The sequence below is a fragment of the Pygoscelis adeliae genome, unplaced genomic scaffold, assembly GCF_000699105.1.
Source record: "Pygoscelis adeliae isolate BGI_AS28 unplaced genomic scaffold, ASM69910v1 Scaffold157, whole genome shotgun sequence".
In the NCBI taxonomy this organism is placed as follows: Eukaryota; Metazoa; Chordata; class Aves; order Sphenisciformes; family Spheniscidae; genus Pygoscelis; species Pygoscelis adeliae.
The window spans coordinates 2129624-2152836 of NW_008825107.1; the positions used below are offsets into that span (position 1 = coordinate 2129624).

The following is a 23213-nucleotide window of genomic DNA, read 5'->3' on the forward strand; positions in this document are numbered from 1 at the left end:
GCCCTGGAGAAAGGGGGGGAAACCCCAGCCCGTCTATGACGGTGAAACTGCCCTGGTCCCCTGGGCAGTTTTATGTCAGCGAAGCGGCTCGCAGGCAGTGAAACTTAAAGAAAATTTCGTCTACAAATACCGAGAAGTAAGAAGTGGGTGGTCGCTTGAGCCATCGGTTTAGTTTTTATGAAACTGGATTTACTTCAGATTTTCCAGTATCTAGGTGACCTTTTGGTTCCCTGGTCCCCTGGGCAGTTTTATGTCAGCGAAGCGGCTCGCAGGCAGTGAAACTTAAAGAAAATTTCGTCTACAAATACCGAGAAGTAAGAAGTGGGTGGTCGCTTGAGCCATCGGTTTAGTTTTTATGAAACTGGATTTACTTCAGATTTTCCAGTATCTAGGTGACCTTTTGGTTGCAGGGATACCAGGTACCATTTGATTTTTTTATTTGACTGTTGCTGTGAAACTGGTTTCATGCCTGATTGATCAGAGACTCGTACTGCAGAAGGCTGTGTTTGTTGATACGTTTGGGGGTGAAATATGTAACTCGCACTGTCCAAGTACTTCTTGGGGGAGTCTGGAGAAACTGCTGCGCTCATAATATAAGCTTCTTTCTGCAAAATATCAGATGTAGCTGGTCTCAGTTCCGATATGTAACACAACATAGCTTCTGTTGTGGTCCGCGGATGTTTTAGCCCACAGTCAAATTCACGTAGTGAAAGTTAGTAAAAAGGCATGTCTGTGCAGTAGGTGAAGCATGGATACCGTGGATAAACACGCTAGTCAAGTTGTAATAAGTTCTTTTTAGAAGAACAAAACCAAACCCTTCTGCTATCAGCAACCCGTGAGATGATTATTCGGTTCTAGTATCCACCGAGGCGCTCGGAGGTGATAGAATCCAGCACTCCCAAAAAATCTCTTTGCTGCTGCATTCTTACTAATCTATATCTGTCATTTTAAACTGAACTTGTATCAGGCCACAAATAATCTCTCTGCTGTTTTTTGATCCTCTGGGATATATTTACCAGACAGTGCCTCTGTCTCTGGAAGTGCAGGACCAGGGCATTTTCATTTATTTTTTTTTCCTTTGTGTGACCCAGATTTTTATTTGCTGAAGTTTTGCACTGTGCTCGCCTATTGATTATGTATGAGGTTTGAAATTTACTGCTGTGGGAGAGGTCGCTACAAAGCTCGTGCACCAGTGTAATGTTAGGCCTGTAACTGAGATTTCCTGGTACGCGGTGGTTCTGCTGGTGGTTCTGAGGGTTAAAATTCACTTACATCCTAATTTTAAGCCTTAACTAAGTTTCCTGGTTTTCAGAAATGCTGGTCACTCACAGCTGCAATTGATTTCTCCAGGAATTAGGCTTGCTCAGCACTTAAATCGGGGTAGGTGATTATCTGGGAGTGACTTTATGTGGAAGTAGGCACTTCTCTCTGAAAATTTTAGACTATAGGAATGTGATTTCACACACATGATGATGTTCTAATAAAATTTGTGCTTGAGGGGAATGTAGGCATAGGGCCATAGTTCTAAGTAAGGGCAAAGAAGTATTTGAGTCATTCATTTTAAGTTTTTTTGTTTTGTTTTGTTTTTATAGTTTTGCTTAAAATAGCATTTTAAGTAGTGTTAAGTAAAGGGATTAAACACAAAAATAAATATTGGAAATTAATACATTCTTAAAGGAAAAAATTTGCATAATATTGATACTGTAACTATTGGCACTTGAGTTTCTACAGTTCTAATGATACTATGAGCCAATTCCTTAAAAAAAAAAAAAATCAAAATTGTTGTTACTTATACGTGATTTTCAGAGTAATGGAGGCTAGGCCGTGCATTTTGCTCCCTGCCTCGAGAGAGTGGCATGCAGGATGGGAGGGTTTTTTTAGGGTCTATTTTAGAGCAAGGTTTACTTTTCTTTATATATTCCTCTTGCTGGCTGCCATGGAGGTTTGCAGAATTACGGATCCATTTAATAGCCACGCATCCCTGCCTCATCTGGTCCCCTTCCTCTGTGGCAGAAATGTTTCCCATTCAACTTTTGCACTACTTCTCTCCCCGTTCAGCCCATCCGTCGTGTCTCCTCAGGTGCCTGTACAAGCAGTTTGTATAGCTGTGAAGGGCCAAGTCAGTGCCCGGCCCCTCAGAACTGCTGCTTCCTTCTAAAGCATCCTGTGTTACACTGGATGAGGAAGAGAAACCCTCTTAGCACACCAGCCTCCCTTGCTTTGCTGTCCCTGTAGCATGGCAGTGGAAGGTCTTTGGAGGAGCAGAGCCATCCTTGGAGGAGCAGAGCCGTGATGAGCAGTTTCCATGGGGTTTATGTCCTGCCTACCACCAACATATCCTCCTTTCAGAACCTGTCTGGTTCCCCTCCTTCCTTGCTGCCCCCTTCCCTTTTTTCCTCGCAGGCCCCGGGGTGAGGGGCAGCCCACGGTGCTGCTGGCACCGGCCACGGGGCTTCAGCCAGTGAGGGTGGGCTTTTGTTGTGCTGACGTTGCTGAGCCGTTCCTTTTGGGGCAGGGCAGGGAGCAATAGTTTGGGTCTTTTCTAACTGCCGACTGGTTTTCTCTCAGAACCCGTAGGGCTGCCATATCCGTGAGACCTTTTTCCTCGGTTTGATTGAAATTGGGCGGATGGTTTAGAGATGATGGATGGGGCAGGGAAACAGGACTGGCAGACAGACAGAGAGGAGGATAGACAGAGTGAGCGGATACCCTTGTTTCCTTAGGAAATTAGGAAATTTCCTTAGGAAGTCACACTGTCCTGTCATTTATTAATTTTACTTTTTTGTATATGTCTTTGCTAGTTATGGAGACAAAAGGATACCACAGCTACCCAGAAGGCTTAGATATGGAGAGACGGTGGGGTCAAGTTTCTCAGTCTGTGGAGTATTCTTCTATAGGTGCTGGAGAGCAGACTGATGACAGTAACTATATGGAGATTGTAAACGTAAGCTGTGCTGCCGGCGCTTTTGCCAACAGCAGTGCTCAAGGAAACAACAAAGAAAAACCTGAGCTACTCCCCTGCCTGCCGCAAGACAGCAGTCAGCCTGGTCTTTTGCCCTCTGACATCAAAACCGAAACGGAGTCAAAGGAGCTGTCGGCAACGGTGGCTGAATCCATGGGTTTATATATGGATTCGATACGAGACGCCGATTATCCCTACGATCAGCAGAACCAGGGGAGCCCGGGAAAGATCTACCAGAACGTGGAGCAGCTGGTGAAGCTCTACAAGGAGAATGGCCATTGCGCTTCTCCCCTCCACAGCGCCAGCAGGCCCTTGAGGTCTTTGATGTCGGACTCTGGGAGCGCTGTGAACGGTGGTGCCATGCATGCTATTGTCAAAAGCCCTATCATGTGTCAAGAGAAAAGCCCTTCGGGCTGCAGCCCTCAGAACATGGCTTCCTCGGTGTGTAGTCCTGCTGGAGTTAACTCTGTGTCCTCAACTACTGCTAACTTTGGGAACTTTGCCGTGCACAGCCCCATCGGCCAGGGAACCCCTTTGTCACGCTCACCAAACGTTGAAAACCGGGGGTCTATGTTGCACAGTCCCGCACACGTTAGCAACGTCGGGTCTCCGCTTTCTAGCCCTATAAGTAGCATGAAATCACCAATTTCTAGTCCTCCCAGTCATTGCAGCGTGAAATCTCCCGTCTCGAGTCCCAATAATATCACTATGCGATCTTCTGTGTCCAGTCCCGCGAACCTGAACTCGAGGAGCTCCATTGCCAGCCCTTCCAATGCCAACAACAGGTCCACTCGTTCTAGTCCAGCGGTTAGCACTGTGGGATCGTCCATCTGTAGCCCCGTAAACAACTCCCTAGGATTCCCAGCTTCCAGCACGCCGGCAGGACCTAGCAGAAGCCAAGATACCGTTCCCAGTCCAGAAACAAAAGACAAGGGTGCTCAAGAACTCACGTTTCCTAAGGTGGAGGAAATGGAGAATGCCATCTCCAACAACAGTCAGATGAACCTTGTTCAGTTCATAAAACCCGAGCCAGACGGTTCGTTCGGCAGTGCGTGCATTGGTGACAGCAGCAAAATAAACTCCGATTCCCCCTTTTCAGTACCAGTGAAGCAAGAGTCGGCCAAGCATCCTTGTTCTGGTGCCTCTTTTAAAGGGAATCAAACAGTAAATCCTTTCCCATTTACAGATGGCTCGTATTTTTCTTTTATGGATGACAAAGACTATTACTCTCTTTCTGGGATTTTAGGACCACCTGTTTCTTCATTTGATGGAAGTTGTGAAGGTAGCGGTTTTCCAAATCCAGGCCTACCTGTGGGAATTAAGCAGGAGCCTGACGATGGCAGCTATTACCAAGAAAACAGTATACCATCCTCTGCCATTGTGGGTGTAAATTCAGGTGGACAGTCGTTTCACTACAGGATCGGTGCCCAAGGCACGATATCTTTGTCGCGGCCGGTTGCTCGAGAGCAGGCGTTTCAGCACTTGAGCTCGTTCCCTCCCGTCAGCACGCTAGTGGAGACCTGGAAGTCGCATTCGGAGTTGGCATCCAGAAGAACTGATGGGTATCCAGTTCTAGAGTACATTCCAGAAAACGTGTCGAGGTGAGCAGGCAAATTACTTCTTTTTTTTTTTTTTTTCCCCCCCCCCCCCCCTCCCCCCCCTTCTTTTTTTTCTTCTTCCCCTGCATTAAACAAACAAGGTGTGAATTAAAATGGGGGCTGGGGTGGTATTTCTCAAGCTGATGCATAATTCCTTGTTTGCATTTCAATTCTTATCATTAGATTAGCTGGTTTCTTGCTGTATTTTACTCTGCCTTTAATAAAAATGAAGTTGTGGCTTAAATATTTAAAAAGAACATCTTATATTCTATTGTTACTAGATTTGAAAGTGTAGCTTTAATATGTTTATGAGCTCTTACTACTATAAATGTTGTTTTTCCCATAATGAGAGCTTAGTAAAATTGCTCTCATGTGTCCTATAATGGTTATTCTTTCTTAGCGGGTGCTTGAATATGTTGTACCTCAGATGAAATGTTGAGATGAGGATAAGAAAACGATAGTGTTGGGAATCCGTTTTTGTAAAGATGCATGGTTATAAGTTTGCACCGGACTTTAACTGGTTAAGTTTAAAAACTGAACCTTACAAGCCTGTGGCAACATATTATTTCTGTATTTTAACTGTAGGAACATTTGGTTTGTATATATAGAAAAATGCCTCCAGAAGGAGGAGGGCTGTTAAAACTTGACGCATTTGAAAGGGATAAATGGATAAACTGATCCCCTCACTTTTGGTGGAAGAGAAATATGCAAGTGTCATTTGAGTTTATGTTTTTTGGCTGATTCGTGGAAGCATGTACTTCTTCAGCGAACAGGTGTTCATGTATCTCATAAAGGACGCTTACTTTCATAAACTATCTAGTTTCATAGTCAATATTACAAGTTATTAAGCACATCTGACAGCATGACTGAGTTAGAAAAGTTACATAGCCTCTTTGTGTGTCTGACAGGCTCACCAAGCTTTAGCTTTTGTGCTAAAGCTCAGCGAAATAGCCGGTAACAGAATTTGCATTTACCTTTCTCAAGTCTTTTTTTTTCATCATGAGATATGCAACTGCCCTCAGTGAATGAAGTGTCTGCCTTATTCTTGGAGTGGGGTGAAGAGGATGCGTAGCGTTGCCCGTATTTGTACGATGCTAAATATTTCTGAAAAAATAGTGTTGCAGTGAAAAACATAATATCTAAAATAATGGTGCTTTTGGGGAGGGAAAAAAAGACTTCAAAAATTTCCATTTTATTCTCAGATCTGTCCAATATCTTTACAATCTCCTTAGCATTTTGCAAGCCATACTTCAGGTTTTTTTGATCATTTCAAATATGGTCTCTAAAGAATGCACTTTTTAATACATCTTTCTCAACTGGAAAGGGCTGTATCCCACCTTCATGCTGAACTTTGCACGCGGCTGGATATTTGTTATCATGCAGGCTTGGCTTAAATGTGCTTTCTTGGATCAAGGAAGATGAAGTTACTGTTTACTAGTTATTTTACCTGATGAAATTTTCATAAATTGCGTTATTTGTATAGTGAGAAAAGTTCACCAGAAGACTGATGGGCTGCCTGGAAATAAAGACCCAGTATTTTACTGCCTTTGTGGTTGAGCACTGTTACTTGGGCAAGTAGCTCCTGCCAGCCGTGAGAGCTCCTGTGTGAGTAAGTGCTGCTTGTGCTGAGTCAAGGCTGTCATCCGTTGCGGGGACAGGCACAATAAAGAGGGAAGTGCTGGTAGGAGCATGGTTGTCATCAATAGTTGCGTTTTAAATGACAGTTTCTCATAAGGCTTTTGAACGAGTCTTCTGATCAGACATTAGTCCATGGCAGGTCTTCTCATCTGTTTACCTCTAGACCAGTAAATAGATAATCTGTGTCTTCAGGCTTGATGATGACACAGGCTTTGATACACTTCTCTGTCTTTGTTCTCTAAGCTGCTATCTCAGCAAGATGTGCAGGTCAGCGTGGCTGTTACTTTGCAGGATTGAAATCCTTAAATTTTTAGTGCTCAGAGCTATTTACTGCACACGTGGAATTCTCTTCAGGTGACGGAGATCTGCAGGGTTGTGACACTTCAGGCATCCTGATCTGTAGTTCAGATTAGGACATGTGTCATCATTTCAAATCTCTTAACTCTGCCCCATTATTTAACTAAATGTTGCTCTTAATCTGCTTGGCCATGGCTTTATGCTAACAGGTGCAGCTCGGGACCTGTGCAAAGCCCTTACAAGTTTCCTGTAGAGGTCATTTTAGCGGTACAGATGTGAATGTGTAGGTGCCTCCTCAGATATTTGTCTGCTGATGAGACAAGTCATAAAGACTCAACGTAGCATGTCGCACATGTAAAAGCTCACTCTTGCTAATGAACCTTGAATTGATCTTTACCTTTCCCGTCATTTCTGTGCTGCATTCCAGCTAAAACAGAGGAAATCACGCGCAAGTTTGTTCGTGCTCCGAAGTGTTGTAATAAAACATGCATAGTTTAAAACCATGTCAGACCCAAGATCCCAAGGTGGGTTTCGGCTGTCCCATGTCAGCATGGAATAGGGATTGCGAAGTCTCCCTTCCTTCATGTCATCAGAACAGCAGCATCGCACCTCTGGATTCTGCATCCAAACCAGATCCTTGTTACTTCTAGGTTTTTTTCCCTGATGTGTCAACCATATCAAGCATAATACATTTTGCAAACTTCTACAGCATGTGATTAACCCTTCAAAGTCTACGATACAAAGTCTCTGGTATTCTAAGTCTTCATCTTTTTTCAGGTATACTTATCCTGCAATATAATTTGCCATAAGCAAAGACTAAGGTGAAGGGAAAAAATAGGCTACGTGGTTCTCTAAAGCCAATAGATGACCAGCATTGAATGCATCTTGTTTTGGCAGCCTTATTGTCTCAACCTCGATATCGTACCCTTTTTAGACTGCTTCTGGCTTGCAGCTTACATGGTGAAAAGGAGTCAGTGACCATGGATGAAGGAGACTTTTCACATTAAGAATGAATCTTTAGAATTTGCTGTAAAAATTAAATTTTTTTTCCCCTATTAGAATATCAACTTTCCCAAGTCAGTTATACCTGCTGATAGCATCTAATAAACATAGTTTAGACATGTAAAATGCCTTACTATCTTATTGACTGTGCCAAGTACCCACTGTCAACTAGAACACTTCTCTTTTTCTCCTTCAGTTACTTTTATTAGATGTCCACGGTTATGGTTCTTTTTAAGTTAGTTGGTGGTAACTTTCTTTATAACATTGCAACTTGTGGTGTTTGGGGAGCGAGAGCCTCTTAAGCAAAACCAAGTTCCCTTATTCCCTTTTAAATGTTCTTCTTCTGCTAATATGCATGCAGAACATGTCTTTGTCTTTGAAAGATTTTTACATGTTTAATTTTTAATAGAGAGTGAATCATACCTGTCTGTGTGTATAGATTCCCCCCCCCACCCCCCGACAGACATTTCTAAGAAATAATGGTTTCTAAACTAATAGCAAAGTGGGCTTGAAAAAGAAGGTATACGTGATTGTGTGATGTCATTGATAAAAACCTACACTAAGAACCCAGATAAGATTTCACTTTAAGGTGATTGCTCCTCTGAATCAGGGTGCCAGCCTAAGTCTCATGATCATGCCAGTTATGCAATTTTCAAAATGGCCTAGGAAAATGTCATGGTTGCTTGAAACAACAGTAAAAATTGAGGCGGACGACCTTTCTGCTGCATTAGCTCTTACCTAAAGCTTCTTCTGCAAATGTGCCTTTTCTCTCTAATTTCCATGTTAACTCATGTATGTACAGATACATACTCGCTTTTCTCCGCAGTTGTAGTGGAAACAAAGGGCTAATACTCTTACTGTAGTTTCTTCCTGACAGTTCCATTGGTGTAATCCAGTCACAAAGCTTGATGTGTTATTATTTAAGAAGTTTACTATTTTAACATAAATTGCATATGTTTATCAATACTTACGTTTCAATTGTTGTCATTCAGACAAGGAGATTTCTCTTCAAAACAGTGTTTCGTGATATTTTAGAGTCTAATATATGTCTATTAAAAGGTGCTGAAAGACTGTCATTGACTTCTTAGGGTTTATGGTCGAATCTTTGATCAAACATTGACAATATTTTAGGGACTTCTTATACCTATCTGTTCCTGAGCCATTCACGTGGATGGATCAGCATTTTTTTCATAGACCCTACTTGTAGCAGCCCCGAAAAACCCCACCCAACCCAACACAAAAAAACAACCCAACAATACGATTTTCATTTACGTGTAACCTTCACTGACTTGAATGGGTGATTCTGGTTAAAATCTGATTTCAGGCTATTGCAAGTATTTTTGTAAATAAACTTTTATGTTAAATATTATCTAGAATAGTCACTTATCAGAATTATACCTGCCAAAGAGATAAAGGTCTGGTAAATATTATTTTTAGAATTTATGAATGGCCTTGACCTCTGTTTGCTGACGGACTTTATGGGAAAAAGACCAAGCTGTTAAAATATTCTCCATGCTTGGCAGGACTATTTTCCCCTTTAGCTTCGCACAAATTTACTGTGCAAACTTTTTTCACCAGTGATTCTTTCATGTTGTAGAGTGTAGCCTTAAATCTGTACTCTTTCTTTTTTTTCCCCCCAACTTGAAAAGTTATACTTGTTTTTGTAGGTTCTTGTATAATTTTGTGTACTTTTTAACAGCTCTGGGTATAATCTTGATACCACAGGGACCTCTTCATATGTATGTCTTTATTTCTCACTAAAGAAGTTAGGAGTCTGTATTAATACGTCAGGCCAGGAGGTCTAAAGGTTCTTCTTAGCGTACCAGCATGCATTTAACAGCCTCGTACTTTCTACAGCTTGCTTTGTTGTTATTTTGTTGAGGGTCCTTTTTTTTTTGTTTTGCTCTTTTTATTGAGGAGTTCAAAATCTGTATAAAGTATCTTTTGAAAATGTGACTGCTAATGATGCCTTATTTTCCCCCATCAATTGACTCCTGTGCTGTGGCAAGGAGAAGTCGACATTGCTGGAAAATTGTGCTCCATAAATGTGTGGATCTTCCAAATCTGGGGAAACAAGAAAGCTCCGTTGTCAATCCGTATGCCAGTACCTAGGGGTTGTTTGTTTCTTTGTGTGTGGGGATAAGTAACATTGTGTATTACTAAAACATTTCTATTGCCAGTTGATACTGCTGAACTTCGCAATACTTGGCTGTTGGCAATCAGTTTGCCATAGTTTATTCTGATAATAATTAATAATTGTTTCCTAGCTTTTATATCACTTTTGGTGATGCAGGATCTCACTATGATATCTTCTTTTGTCTGTTTTCTGAAAAAGGGGGAGGTGGGATCACCTTTGTGCACAGATTTTAGCAAGCAGAAGGAAATTTTCATTATCCATATTCCAATAGTATGGATCAGTCCGTTTTAATGAGGACTGGAAAACACTGATGTCTGAAATATGTACTGTATAAAAATGTTCCCATCCTATTTTATGGGATATGTGTTGCAGTTATGCAGGTGAGCATGCATAGGGATTGCTGCAGTGGTATCACTACTCGTGCAGTACTCGTATTGTCTGCAGAGGGAGTAAACTGTTAAGTTGTGATTCAATAACCTGTCCTTATTCAACCAACACTTAGCATTAATGGAACTTAAACCTGCTGTGAAGCTCTCTGCCCGGCTGAATCAGATTTCTAGATATGTATTGGTGCTTTGCTGAACCCAGGCTTGAGTGGCGGTTGCTGTTGGGTGTCATTTGTAGCTGAACGATATATTGTTTGCAGTGGCGAAATACACTGTTGAGCCATGGCTTGTCTGGCCTGACTCTGGTTTTGCCTTTTGTTTGGGCATGTTGTATGTGAAAGCTAAGTGGGGTTCCCGATCCAGTTCACTCTGAAGCTCAAAAAACCAACAGGTCGGTGCAACTTGGTGAGCAGCGTGGTGCGACATTGGTGCGAGAACCAACTGAAGGGATGGAAAGGGAAAGGAGCCTATGAACTATCCTAAGTGCATGTTTCTGCTGAAAGATAATGCGCTGTCGAGCCATAATCTCGGCATTTGTATTTTCAGGGCGTGTTTTTAAAAGGCAGTTTCTGTTTTTCAACTGTACGTATTGCGTCTTCAAACAGAGTTGTAGGAGCTGGAATTAATAATGGACTGATTTCAACCAAAACTTCTTGGAGAACAGTGAAGTGCTGTGATTTCAGATTTAAGTGCTCAGAGGTCAGAAAATACCACAGTTTACGATGAGTACAGTACCCTAACTTGTTTTCTGGCAAATGTGTCTTAAAATATGGCTGTATAAGAGTGATAAAAATGGTCAGACGAGGAAAATAAAAAGAATATGTGAAAAACAGGTATTAAATATGTCTAAGTTTAGTACTTAGAAACTAAGTTTTCGCATGCAGCTGGTTGCTACACAGTGCTTGGTGCTCAGCATATGAATTACTTTACTTCAGCTGCAGTCTCCTCTGAGTGACAGAGATCTGTGGAGAAAAAATGAGGAATATTTTTTGTGTGCAATTGCCCAAGTCCTTGCAGCATTATTGGGCACGTTTGAATGCACCCTAAATAGACCATGGCATGATTTGACTGCTTGCTGCCCTGCTCATGCAAACTGCAGTGGAAGGTCACCGTCTGTTGGGTCCTCACGAAAGCCCTCTCCTGCTGGAGCCACGTTGGTTTTGCTGCTGGAGGAGACAGGCTGACCTTGGAGGAAGGCATACTTTTTTGATCTAGGCTGCAGGGGAAGGGATCGTAGGTCAGGAGGGCCCCGTTTATCCATGCCAGCAGCTCCCAGCATAGCCTGCTCCTCCGGTACCACTACTGGCAACAGCAGCGGCAGCAGCTCTTGGCTCTGTGCCGGGCTGTGCACGTGCTTGGGAGGAGGCACTCCCTTCTCACACTTGGAAGCAGGGTGCGTGCGCATCCTTAGTAATACGCATCCTTCTGTTCGGGAGCCCTGGAGTTTTACAAAACCTTCAGAGTTGATTTACTTTCAGGACAAAGTTTTCAAACAAGCTGTCTCTTTAAATGGGAAGCTTTGCCCTTGGGTTTTTTTGGGGGTTTGGGTTTTTTTTTTTTTTTTTTGCAACTGAGGTTTATTAACGTGGTTTACCAGAGCTTAACAGTGTGTTTTCTGAAAGGATGTGATCTGGGTCGTTGTCTTTCTCTGCTTTACTGAAATCAATGCTGAAGGATTGAAAACAAAAAAACCCAAAACCCCCCACCTCAGCCCCCGAAAACCAAAACCATGCTGTTGATGATTCTGGATTCTTAAAAGGATCAGTAACATTGGTTGTATCTATTCAGTATGTGAACAGGGATTTTGCAAGACACTGTTTCTTTACTGAATTCTATTATAGCAGAAGCTCCCAGATTGCTGGTAGGTCACAAGAGAATAACTTGAAGGTGAATTTTATTTCTTTACCTTAAACTGTGAATTAAGCTCCTGCAATTACATTAGAATGTGTTGTTAGCTGGTTGCTAAATTAAATTTCTGTAAGTCTGCAATCTGTAAGCTGCGTATTTGCTTCATGAAAAAATTGATAGTTTAAATTTCGTATTTGGAGGTGGGGTAACTTAGGGTTAATATATATTAAGGTATTTCTTTAAAAAGTAAAAAGTAAACTTTGGTTGGAACATTGAGCAGAAACAGAATCCAGTATTTGTGGATAGTATGTAAAATGGCTTATAGGAATTTGTATGCTCGCCTAAGATGCATGCATATGCTGCTGATTGTGGTTAGTGATAATTAATAATAGATCAAAGAGTTACACCCCTGAGGTTAAAAAGCACGTTTCAGATTAATTGCAGAATGTTTCTGACAATTTTTATATCACTTCACTCATTTCCATTCTCTCTTCTAAACAATATTTTCTACTTGCGTCTGGAGGTGAAATAACTTTTTGAATGGGCTTTCAGGCTAAAATTTGGACTGGACACATGAATCTCTTCTATTTTGCTCTTCTTTCCTTGTCTGCTTCCGAGAGGTGCTATCCCAAGTTTCTAAAAGTGGTGGCTTTATAAACCAATTCCCTAGCAATTAGGTTTCTGAAAAAGAGATTAAAAAATGTGCCATCTTTAATAATGTTTTCTGATTCTTTTGGATTTGGGAGACTACCTTACTTCCATTTATGTGTTGTGTGTGTGTGTATGACCATTTCAGGTATTATTTCAGTCTTAAGTCTACAAAATAAGCATGTATTTTAGAGGTTTATTTTGGGCAGTGTAATCTATCAGTGGTCTGAGAGTTTTTAATCACAGGTCAGAACTGGGAAGTAAGTAGCTGTGTTTGTCCTGACTGGGATTTTGGCTGTCCCAGCTGCTGACCTATAGGGTCTTGCTAGCATTTTTGGCAATGGTTTTCTGAATACCGTGTTGTGCTAACATGATAGCGCAGTCCCGCGAAACCCGTTGCTACAGTGCTTCATTTCTCTTGTTCGCCAGCTCTTCTTCTGTGTCTGCCTCGAAGGGTCGGGATGGAGGGTGCATGGAAACTGTCCGGGTCTTGGCTTGGGAGTCCCCCGAGGAGCTTGGAGCCACTCTTTAGGCAAAGCAGTCTTCTGCTCGATTAATTTTTAAGTTGTGCGTTGCTTCTTGATGGCAGATTCAGGCCCTATCGGAGAAGGGGCAGCTGCTGAGTTTTGCTGGTATTGAGAACGGACTGAAGCGCCTGCACGGCCAGAGGCGCGTTGCCCTGCCGTGGCAGGCAGCTGCCTGCACCTGTGCATCCCCGCGAGCTTGCGCAAGGCGGCCACGTCCGTGTACCCGTGTGAATGCGTCACCCGGCGTGTCCTTACTGGGACCTGTGCTCTCCGTGCCCTTTGGAAACCTGGTTTCACAACCGGCGAGCCCCGGTTTACTCTGGCAACATCTCACCTTGAAAAATCAATTGTGCTTGTATCTTTAGCTCTTCGTTACTACTGCCGCAGGGAAGAGAGTGGGGAGGGGGCTCTTTTGTAGGTGGTTTGCTGTATTCCCCATTCGAATACGGCCTCTTGTCTGACTGAAGCAAGGCTGGAGGTGGGACCTGGTCTCCTAGCCAAGTTTCATGTCACTGCCCTCAGACTAGGAGCAGGAAAGGGATTGCTTCTGGAAGTGTGCCTTAAGGTCGGGGCGTCAAGACAGCAACCTTTATTTTCCCGCAGGAGGCTTGAGTTCAAATATGAGCTGCTCCAAAAGGTCGGAGATCTCACTTTTAGCATTGCTGAAGGCTTGTCTCTAGAAACCTGTCATGCACTTCAGCGTTTTTGAAGACTGGAGTGCCAGGGACCTTGTAAATGAAGGTGGGTGGGAAATTTGCACTGTTTCCAGGCAGACTATCTGAGCTGTCAGCTTCATTATTTTAAACTAAATTAAATTTGTGCTAGAGAGTGCAGTATGTTAGAGCAGTTAGAGAGCTCTTCCTCTAATGGTAGCTTCAGATCTACTTTGCTAGATCTAACTTCATTAACTTCCAAACTCGTTTGGATAAATTTAAAAAACAAAACAAAACAACAAAAACCTTGCACAGGTGTTGATTCTGGGATACGTGAAAACTTTCTGGAAAAATCAGAGTCTCATTAGAAGACAATATAGTATTATGTTTGCTGTGTCTAAGGATCAAGGTCCATTCTTTTTTTTTTTTATTATTGTTTAGCAGAAAATAAACACACGTCATCAGTTCTGGCCCATCGGTCAAGGGATGCACGCTTCCGGACCATTGCAGGTGTCACTTTCCATAACCGGTAAAAGGTCTTGTCCCAGAGTTGGGCACAGTCCTCTCTTACGTGCGTGTCCGTGTCCATACATTTGGGCAGTAAACCTGCTCTCTGAAGCTGTGTGCGGCAGGGGGCTCCTGCAGCTCTCCGGGCACCCCGAGCCCGACAGGGGAGAACGGGATGCCCTGGTGGGATGCTGTGGTGGAGGTCCTCTTCCTCCATTTCTTGGGGATTGCCCCCCAGCTGGTAACATGTTCACTTGGGTTTAGGGTGCACCGTGTTTTGTTTTTGTTGTTTTTGTTTTAAATTTGTTTGTTTGTTTCTTTTTCAGCACTAAGGCTTTCTTAAGTTAACAATTAAAAACAAATATTGGCCAATAAACATTCCTTAAGGATTACAAAAAGTTACTGAACATGACTGGCTTGTCAAAATTCTGCATTGAACCTTTGTCACAGACCGCCCTGCTGTAAAATGCATCAAGTAAAACCACATTGCTGCAGGATTAGCTCTATAAACCCTGTACGGCTTTACCATACTCTTCCTTCAGATACATGGTGGCAAAACAGAATAATTGCAATTGATTCGATTAGGATTTTTAAATCCTTATTTTAATCTGAATCCGTGTAAACTAGCTGGAAGATGCACAAAGCGGGGGGGGGGGGGTTAGACGTGTCAGCTTCTACTCAGTGTATGGAAGTAAATATTGGAAGTGGTCCAGAGCTTTATGGCTGCTGCCAACTAATGACATAAGATAATGTTGCAATGAAACAATGGACTTGATTTGCGCTTGTTTCCCAACTAACCTTTCTGATTCTTGAGACTGCTTGGAATTTATGTTTTTGAAGATTCCACAGTAAAAAGGAGATTAGGCATTGAAAATTTTGACTGATTAAATATGCGGTAATGACAACTTCAAACTGCACATGCAGATGATGAGATAAAGGACTGTTACTCATTTCATATTAAACCCATTTGGTGGAAGAAGCAAGGAGGACGAGTGTTTTGGATGGACGTGTTATTTTAAAAAGGAAAAAAAAATCAGAGGAGCTAATTTATATAGAAATACAAGTGAAAAGAGTGAGTTGCTGATATACTTCCCCCCCCCCCGGGACCAAAACTGCAGCCATTGTGGGTCTGCAAATTTTCTTGCATTTCTTTTTTAACATAAACAAGAGTTAACTGTGTGCAGAAGGCTACTAACAAACTTGGTAAGTTTTTGTTAGCATTTTTATTTGGATCAGAAATGTGCTCTTGAAGTGAATTGTCCAGTTGCCCCCATCTTCTGTGCTGCAGTTCACATCACGGGGCAGCTGTGGAGTGAAAAAACAGATATTTCTTAGCCAGCAGTGAATGAAAAAAGCGCTCCGGGAACCGCCTAAGGCACTCCAGCCCCTAGTGGCTTCTTTCCATGGGACCCCGCTGGAGCTGGCCTGAAGCATAACCCTTGCGACACCTATAAAAGTGGATAGTGGATCCTCAGGACTAACCGCTCCTCTCGATAGATCTCCTTCTATTGCACCACCCTGCCTGTAATGTAGATACTGCCTGTGTGCTAATTGCATTTTCACCTGTCAACTCAAGCATCTGTAATTGAAAAAAGATTCAGGGTTACAGGCAGAGGAAATTATTCCACAGAAAAATTGAAGGCACTGTTTTCAGCAGATGTGTTTGTTTGTAAGTTGTGTCCAGAATCAGCAGAGTACCTACTTAGTCTTCCTCCACAGCACTCTAGAAATCTTAAAAACAACTGAATTAAATCCTGGAAGTAGGAAATGAAACAGAAGTGACAAATAGGCTGTATCCTGTTTATTCATTAGTGAATTTCACTTCTTTTCAACTAGTTGAAAAATCTAGATACGGTTTGCAGATATTCTCTCACTTATTATTATACTAATCCGTAAAGGAAAACAGAATTGTTTTGATTATAGGCAGCTGCATTAGGTATTTACAAGCAGCTGTAACTTAGGCAAACTAATTTAACAACTTAGAATTGTCATTTCAGGAAAAAAACTACTTTGTGGATCAATAAATTTTTGTAAAGTAAACCTATTGATTTGCAGCTAATTATACATTGCGGATGTCTGATAAATTAATATGAGGCTAACTGAGTTGAATGGGTGATGTATTAGTGGCTTGTAAATGACTTACAGCCATTAAGTCTATCTGTAAGATAGATACAGGAAAAAAAGAGTTATAAACCTATCTTAATTTCTAATGAATCAGCACTTGTAATACCAGGATCCAGATGAGTTTTGAGTTCATTCACTAACTTCTTCAGATGAGCTTCATGTTTTTCTTATTTTCATACCCTCCGTACTGCGATGAAGAAGATAAACCATGTCCTCCACCATTGTTCCACGTCCTTCCACCTGTATTAGCCCTTTTCATGATCTCAAGATTCTTTAGGTTCTGCTTGCTTCAGCACAAACACCTGATACTGTGCTTATTAAAAGAAGGTCTTACTAAGGTTATAGCAAGGTCCACGAAGCCGACTCTGGTGCAGCACAGGAGCTGCGTCCTCCATCTGCCAAGCTCATGTTCAAAGCTGGCATGCTTCAAGGGGGGAGGAGATGGCACCCCTAGCCGTGCTTTCGGGCAATAGCAGTGGTGGGGCTCAGTAGGTGTTCCTGGGGACTTCTCTACACCAGTGCCGGCAGCGTGGACATTTATAGTTCTTTCCAAATTCTGCTCAAAGTACCTGAGGCTTTGAGCTTGTACTGGGTCTAACTCCATAGGAAGAGTTACTGCTGATTGGCATATATATTGGCTTTTTTCCATCATGCGGCATACCCCAAACTCAGGTGATATTGTTGTTGGCATGACTTAAATCAGTAAGTCAATAGAAATGAATGCAATTTTCATGCTGAGCGGAAAAAATATTCAGGACCAAATAGGAATGAGCTTAAGATCAGGAATGCAGAAGAATGAGAAATATGATTTAATGAAAAAGAAGAGAAGGATTATAGGAGCAAGGAAAATAGCAGGTATTGGCACAAGAGGATGTAAGCTTAATATAGTGCACCAGATCCTAGGAAAGCTTGTGGTTTTGTCTGACATGACTTAAAATTGAGAATATTCAACATCTCATCAGTTAGGTTTACAAGAAATAGCTTTGACTGATTTTTATGGATGTGTTTCATGTAATCAGTTTGAAAGACAGCAGTAAATACACAAATGTTTCCCCATTTACTGTTTTTGGGACAGTCTGGTCTTTGTCTGACATTTCACATGGAAAGATTAAAGCACCTCTGTACTAGGCATGAGAGTCGGTGATGGAATATGTTAAATTATCCCCTGTTCAGAGGACAGACATGTAAAAATCATCTGCCATTTGTAGAAGACTTGGTATTAATGTTGTGGCTTTTTTTTTTTTTTTTTTTTTCTTCCTTGTACTTGTCCCAATATCTTAATAATTTCAGAGGACACTACATAACCCAAAGAATCTGTTCTTCAGCCTCACTTTTCTCTTGCTTTTTTTTTTTAATTAAGTATACACAAACCCAAGCAAAAGAGCGGAACTTTCTGTTCGTCTCTGTTACTTCGTCTGCGCTGCTGGCAATGTCCAAAATACCCGGGCTGTTACAGGTCCCGCCAATGTAAGGTAGCTACATATCCAACTCTTAATTATATTTCTATATTACGTCAGGTCTGTGGATTAGGAAAGTGAGATGTCAAGAGTAAATTTAGGTTGGGGCTTCTCCGCCAAGTCCTCAATGCTCCCACCAGTAGCTTAGTATGAATTAGTCTGTTTCTTTAAAGGCTTGAAGTAAATATTGAGTGGGGTTTCCTAGCAACATTTGTAAGGTTAAGTAAAAATCAGATTTGCCAGGTATTGCTTCCAGAGCACACTAGTCTTTCTGTTTCAAAATTTATACTTTCGATACATTATCTGCAGTATGAAATGCTCAACAGAATCTGATAGTATTGTAAATAAATAATTTTAGAGAGTCATACGTCCAAGGACAAGTCAGCTGAAACATTGTTCTTACTTTGGGACACAGTTTTTCTTCTGCTTTGTATTTGTACTGTGCCTAAACTAATGGGGGCTAGCCTTACTTGACTTCTGCAAGTATTAGCTATATATATGCGTGTATGTATATGTACATACAAAAAATACAACAAAAATAAAGCCAGTAGGTATCTTCCACTGTTTAAGCCTGCTAAAAAAAGTTCTTATTTGCTGTTGGTTTTGTCAAAGTAAACAAAGAAATGACGTGCATGTCCAAACTGGTCTCTTGAGTTAGCAGAGGTCTACAGGTGGTAGAATCTCTTACAGAAACCTTGATTTTTCTTCAACTTTGATTTGTAGCGACAGGAGAGAAGATCAGCGTGAATAATTTCTGCAGTGACATAAAAGTGGAGGATTCATGTTCTTTTAGCCTGTTCAGTAAATGGCATGCAAGGGTCTCCGCAGGTGCTTTGGATGTGTAAGAGGTGTGTGTGCCTATGGTATACCTATTCTGGGTAGGATAGTTCCCCCCTGAGAAACATAGAAGGCTGGAATTTAGGTTAGCCCAGGACAGATAGATAGATAGATAGCGGAGGGGAGCAAGGAATGGAAAAATTCGGTTGGCTGCTTCCAGTCCTAAGTTTTTGAGTCTATAAATAGAGTCTATCAGAATATTTCTAGTTAGTTCTGGGGAAAGTCAGCTGCTGTGCTGGGGATTGGCTGTGCTCCCAGAATGAGGAGGGGAAGGAAAAAAAAAAGTATGATAGGAGGCCTATTGAAAATCTACCAACTGACACCAGTGAAATCAAGAAATTGGAAGATCCTGGATTTGGGCTCCAGTTTATTTTTCTGCAGCCTGTGTCAGTGCTGGATATTCTTCAGAGCGACTCTCTCTGTAGCCTAGTACGAGCTTCCAAGTTAACCGGGTGCAGGAGGTAGGTCCACACGCAGCACCCGGCAGGGTTCATAGTTCAGAAGCCAGGAATGAAGCCTGATATCAAGAATGAGTATGGAAGTAGAAGGAAGCGGCATATTATCCTCATTTCATGCTGCAGTGGCTAGCTTGGACAGCCTGCCCTCTCTGGGTTAGGTACATTATGTAAAGGGAAACAGAGAAATGAAAAAGAAAGCTGAATTTTGAGCTAATAAAATTATGTTATCATGTAAGCTGTGACTTTTTTAAATAAAAAGAGAAAGGTCTTGCTGATAATTTAATGCGCAAACTAGTTGAAGTATATTATAATACCAGAAATAGACATTTAAGGGAGTCATGATGAGCTTTGCAAACAGTTAAGATGCTTTCTAGGAAATATGAACTATCTACTTGAAAAATATTCTGAACTGAGATTTAAACACAATGTACAACTACAGTATGAATAGCTAGTATGTTTAAAAATTATAGTATTTTTAGAAGGTTCTTATAGTAACAGTAAAAGATAACCTTTCAGCAAAACTCCCTCCCCTCCACGTAACCACAGAAGGCTGATCCTTCATACTCTAAGTGGAAAAAGTAGCTTTGGTCTAATGAATAGCAGTATGCATGTAAGCTGAACCAGACTACTCAGATGAGCATTTATTCACATGTCAGTGTTCATAGGAGCTGAAATTATCTGAACAGTAAATGGGCTTTTTCAGCGCTTAACTAATCCCAGAAAAATCTGTGCTCACGTTGAAAATAAAAGTGTTCATGACAACTGTTTTGCTGCTCAGGCTTTGCTGGCAACTCATTTTTTCATTTGTCATTTTTCAGATATTGGGAAAAGTGGTTATATTGAAAGTTTATGGCAGAAGGAAAAGGGATAGAGCAGTGTCAGTGCTTCTCAGAGGTGCATGCTGCCTTTTCATGTCCATCGGTGTCACGTACCAGTAAGATGCTTACTTGCTGCTTCTAGATTTCCATAAACATTAGATAAAAAGGTCACACCAGTGTTTAACTTTGTTTCTTCTTTTTTCCTTGCCTTTTTATTATAAATTTAATAACTTTTGTTCATCTTTGTGTTTGTAATAAACTATGAAACTTATAAGGCATTTTTAACTCTATTGCATCAGTAGGTACTTCAGTTTCTCTGTATTAGTTGGAATAAAATCTTGCACTAATTGATTTCCTTGGCTGTTTTATTAAGCTTTTTTGATTATTTAAATATTAATAACAGAACCATTTTAGACACTCTTGAGTGATTTTAAATGGGCAAGTGTAGGTAAAATTTTCTTCAGACACTCAGCAGAAGGCAATCATTTTGTTTTTGAGGAAATGATGTCAGTAAATACTGTGTTATTGACAGTTCTTGAAGAAAATGGGGGAAATGGTAAAGAAGTAGTATTTTATCTCGTTAAGAGCTCCTTAAAAAAACCCAGGCAACTACTTGTTACCATTTCAATTGACAAGGAGGAAGATATGTCAGGCGCTTGAAATCTGCCCTTATGAGAACTGATGACCGTTCCCACTCGCTTTCCATAGGGCTAGTATTTCACTTGGCATTTCACAGAGGATGGCTGTGGGAATTAAAACTTTAATTCATTGTGACCGTGTGTATTGCCTTGAAGAAATGCTGAGGATCAGCTCATTGGTGGAGGGAGGAGGGGAAAATCAACCTATGTATGGCCAAGATAGATTTAATTTGGAATAATGCACTAAATTTGAAAAAACTTACCAATATCAGCTCTCTGTGATATTGGCTCCAGGAATATTTCAGCTTACAATCCCATTTGTCAAAAACTGAGAAATTGGAAACAGAAGATAAACAACTTCTTAATATTTTATTTCTTTTTCAGATAATTTTCTGTTGTGTATTTGGAAACTTTACTGAAATACTGGTCTTGTTTGAGGAAGCAGCTCAAAATTCACGTTAACTATTCATTGTGCCACTTGTTAATTTAGATTATGCAAACCAATGTGATAAACTGATCTTGAATGAGATCGGAATAAAGTTCTAAAATGATGCTCGTAAATAGGTCTGATGACAGCGGATGTTTTACTTCTTTCCAGAGCAGTACGTTTAAGATGTATGTCACATACCCCAAAAAAACCCAAAACCAAACCCCAAGCACCCCAAAAAACTCAAATCAGCTCTTGATTTAGCAGTGGTTTATAATCCCTATTTTCTGAAATAGCATCTGCTCCAAGTTTTAGAAGCAGACAGAATTGTGTCTTTAGAAGGAGGATTTGATCTCACATCAGTTACAGTCCTGACGGCTTCTCCTAACACGTTGCTTGACACATGGTCTGGCAGCAAGGCTCCTGCATGGAGCTTTTTATTTGCACTAGTGGCCCCATTAAAATCAGTGGGACTGGCCATATACAAAGGCTTTGCTTAAGCTGCTGCAGGTTGAAAGTTTCCAATGTTTCTAACTACATCAATTGTTTTATATTATGCTTTTTTCCCGAGTTGTTCTGGCACTTTGATTCTTGTCATGCACAGCATGCATCTTTTCACACTCCCAATCCCTGACTGTGATGGCTTGAATCCTTCATTATTTTGTGATTAATTGTAGAGATACAAACATTATCAAATCAAAATCCCTGAAAGGCCTCTTTTAAAGGATCTGCCTAGCTTTTTGATTTAGCTGCCCCACAAATTACTTATCTGGTGGCTGTGTGGTTTTTAACATCCTGCTAAATTTGGAACAAGTCCATGAAATACTTTCTGCAATATCTAGGGAATAGAAAAGCTTGATAAGTTATTTCGTCCATTGCTTAGGTCAAGCCTTTCAAGAGACAGCAGCGCTGAGTGTTGAATCCATTAAGTACAAATCGGTGGGTGTGCAGGATCATGGTTTGTATTGTCAGTTATTGTATTTGGGTGTTCAGTGCAGATTTTCAAGTGTTAGAAGTCCAATTTTTGTCTTTCAGTTATGTGTAAACTAATAAACTAAAATTGTAGCTGTATAGGAGAAAATTGTGATGCAGGTGAGAAATAGTATGGCAAGGAAAGTGCTTTGCATTAGCTGTTTCATGTGTTGCTACATGTGGTGGTTTTTTAAAACAGACTTTATCCCTTGGGATATAATAAAAGGCTAAAGAGTTATTTGGTTTATAAACCTGTGTGGTATATTATTCAGATATTCAGAAGGGAAAGGTCAAAGAATGTCTCCTTGATTGTGTTATCAATTTCTCAATGGGAAACTATATTAAAAATTAGAAAATATAATACTATATAATTTAGAAACACAATATGTAATGTGGGTTGAGAGACAATTACTGTGTTTTATTTCTCTGTATTTTCCATTTTACTGAATGCATTTCAGCAACAATTGGGTTTTGGCTGTAATGCTATTTGTAGCAGTTTCATGAAGCAACACAGCAAATTACTGTGGTGTACCAGATAAAATCAGCTCCTCCTTTCACTTCATTTGTGAAAGTCATACTACTGTCGTGGTTTATCCCCAGCCGGCAACTAAGCACCACACGGCTGCTCACTCACTCCCCCCCTGGGGGAGAGAATTGGAAGGGAAGAGTAAAAGTGAGAAAACTGGTGGGCTGAGATGAAGACAGTTTAATAGGTAAAGCAAAGGCCGCGCACAAGCAAAGCAAAGCAAGGAATTAATTCGCTACTTCCCACCGGCAGGCAGGTGTTCAGCCATCCCCAGGAAAGCAGGGCTACATCACACTAACGGTTATTTGGGAAGACAAGCACCATCACTCCGAATGTCCTCCCCTTTCTTCCTCTTCCCCCAGCTTTATTTGCTAAGTATGACGTCATATGGTGTGGGATATCCCTTTGGTCAGTTGGGGTCAGCTGTCCCGGCTGTGTCCCCTCCCAGCTTCTTGTGCACCCCCAGCCTGCTCGCTGGTGGGGTGGGGTGAGAGGCAGAAAAGGCCTTGACTCTGTGTCAGCACTGCTCAGCAGTAACGAAAACATCCCTGTGTTACCAACACTGTTTCCAGCACAAATCCAAAACACAGCCCCATACTAGCTACTATGGAAAAAATTAACTCTACCCCCAGCCAAAATCTGCACAGTTACGAAAAACTCTTACTACTGGCTTATGTAGGTAACAGTGGGTTTTGTCCATATTTACACAGTTTTGTGAAATCCCCATAAGTTTTAAAGCACTTTTAAGATGAA

General features: G+C 41.2%; 1 protein-coding gene across 1 annotated transcript in view; it reads left to right on the forward strand.

Moving 5' to 3' along the window:
* The first annotated feature begins 2788 nt into the window (after positions 1-2788).
* Positions 2789-23213, forward strand: part of NR3C2 (nuclear receptor subfamily 3, group C, member 2) — a 209436-nt gene continuing 189011 nt past the window's right edge. Inside the window, exon 1 of the mRNA XM_009327495.1 lies at positions 2789-4563. Coding sequence (XP_009325770.1) covers positions 2789-4563 — 1775 coding nt within the window. The remainder of the gene's footprint in view (positions 4564-23213) is intronic.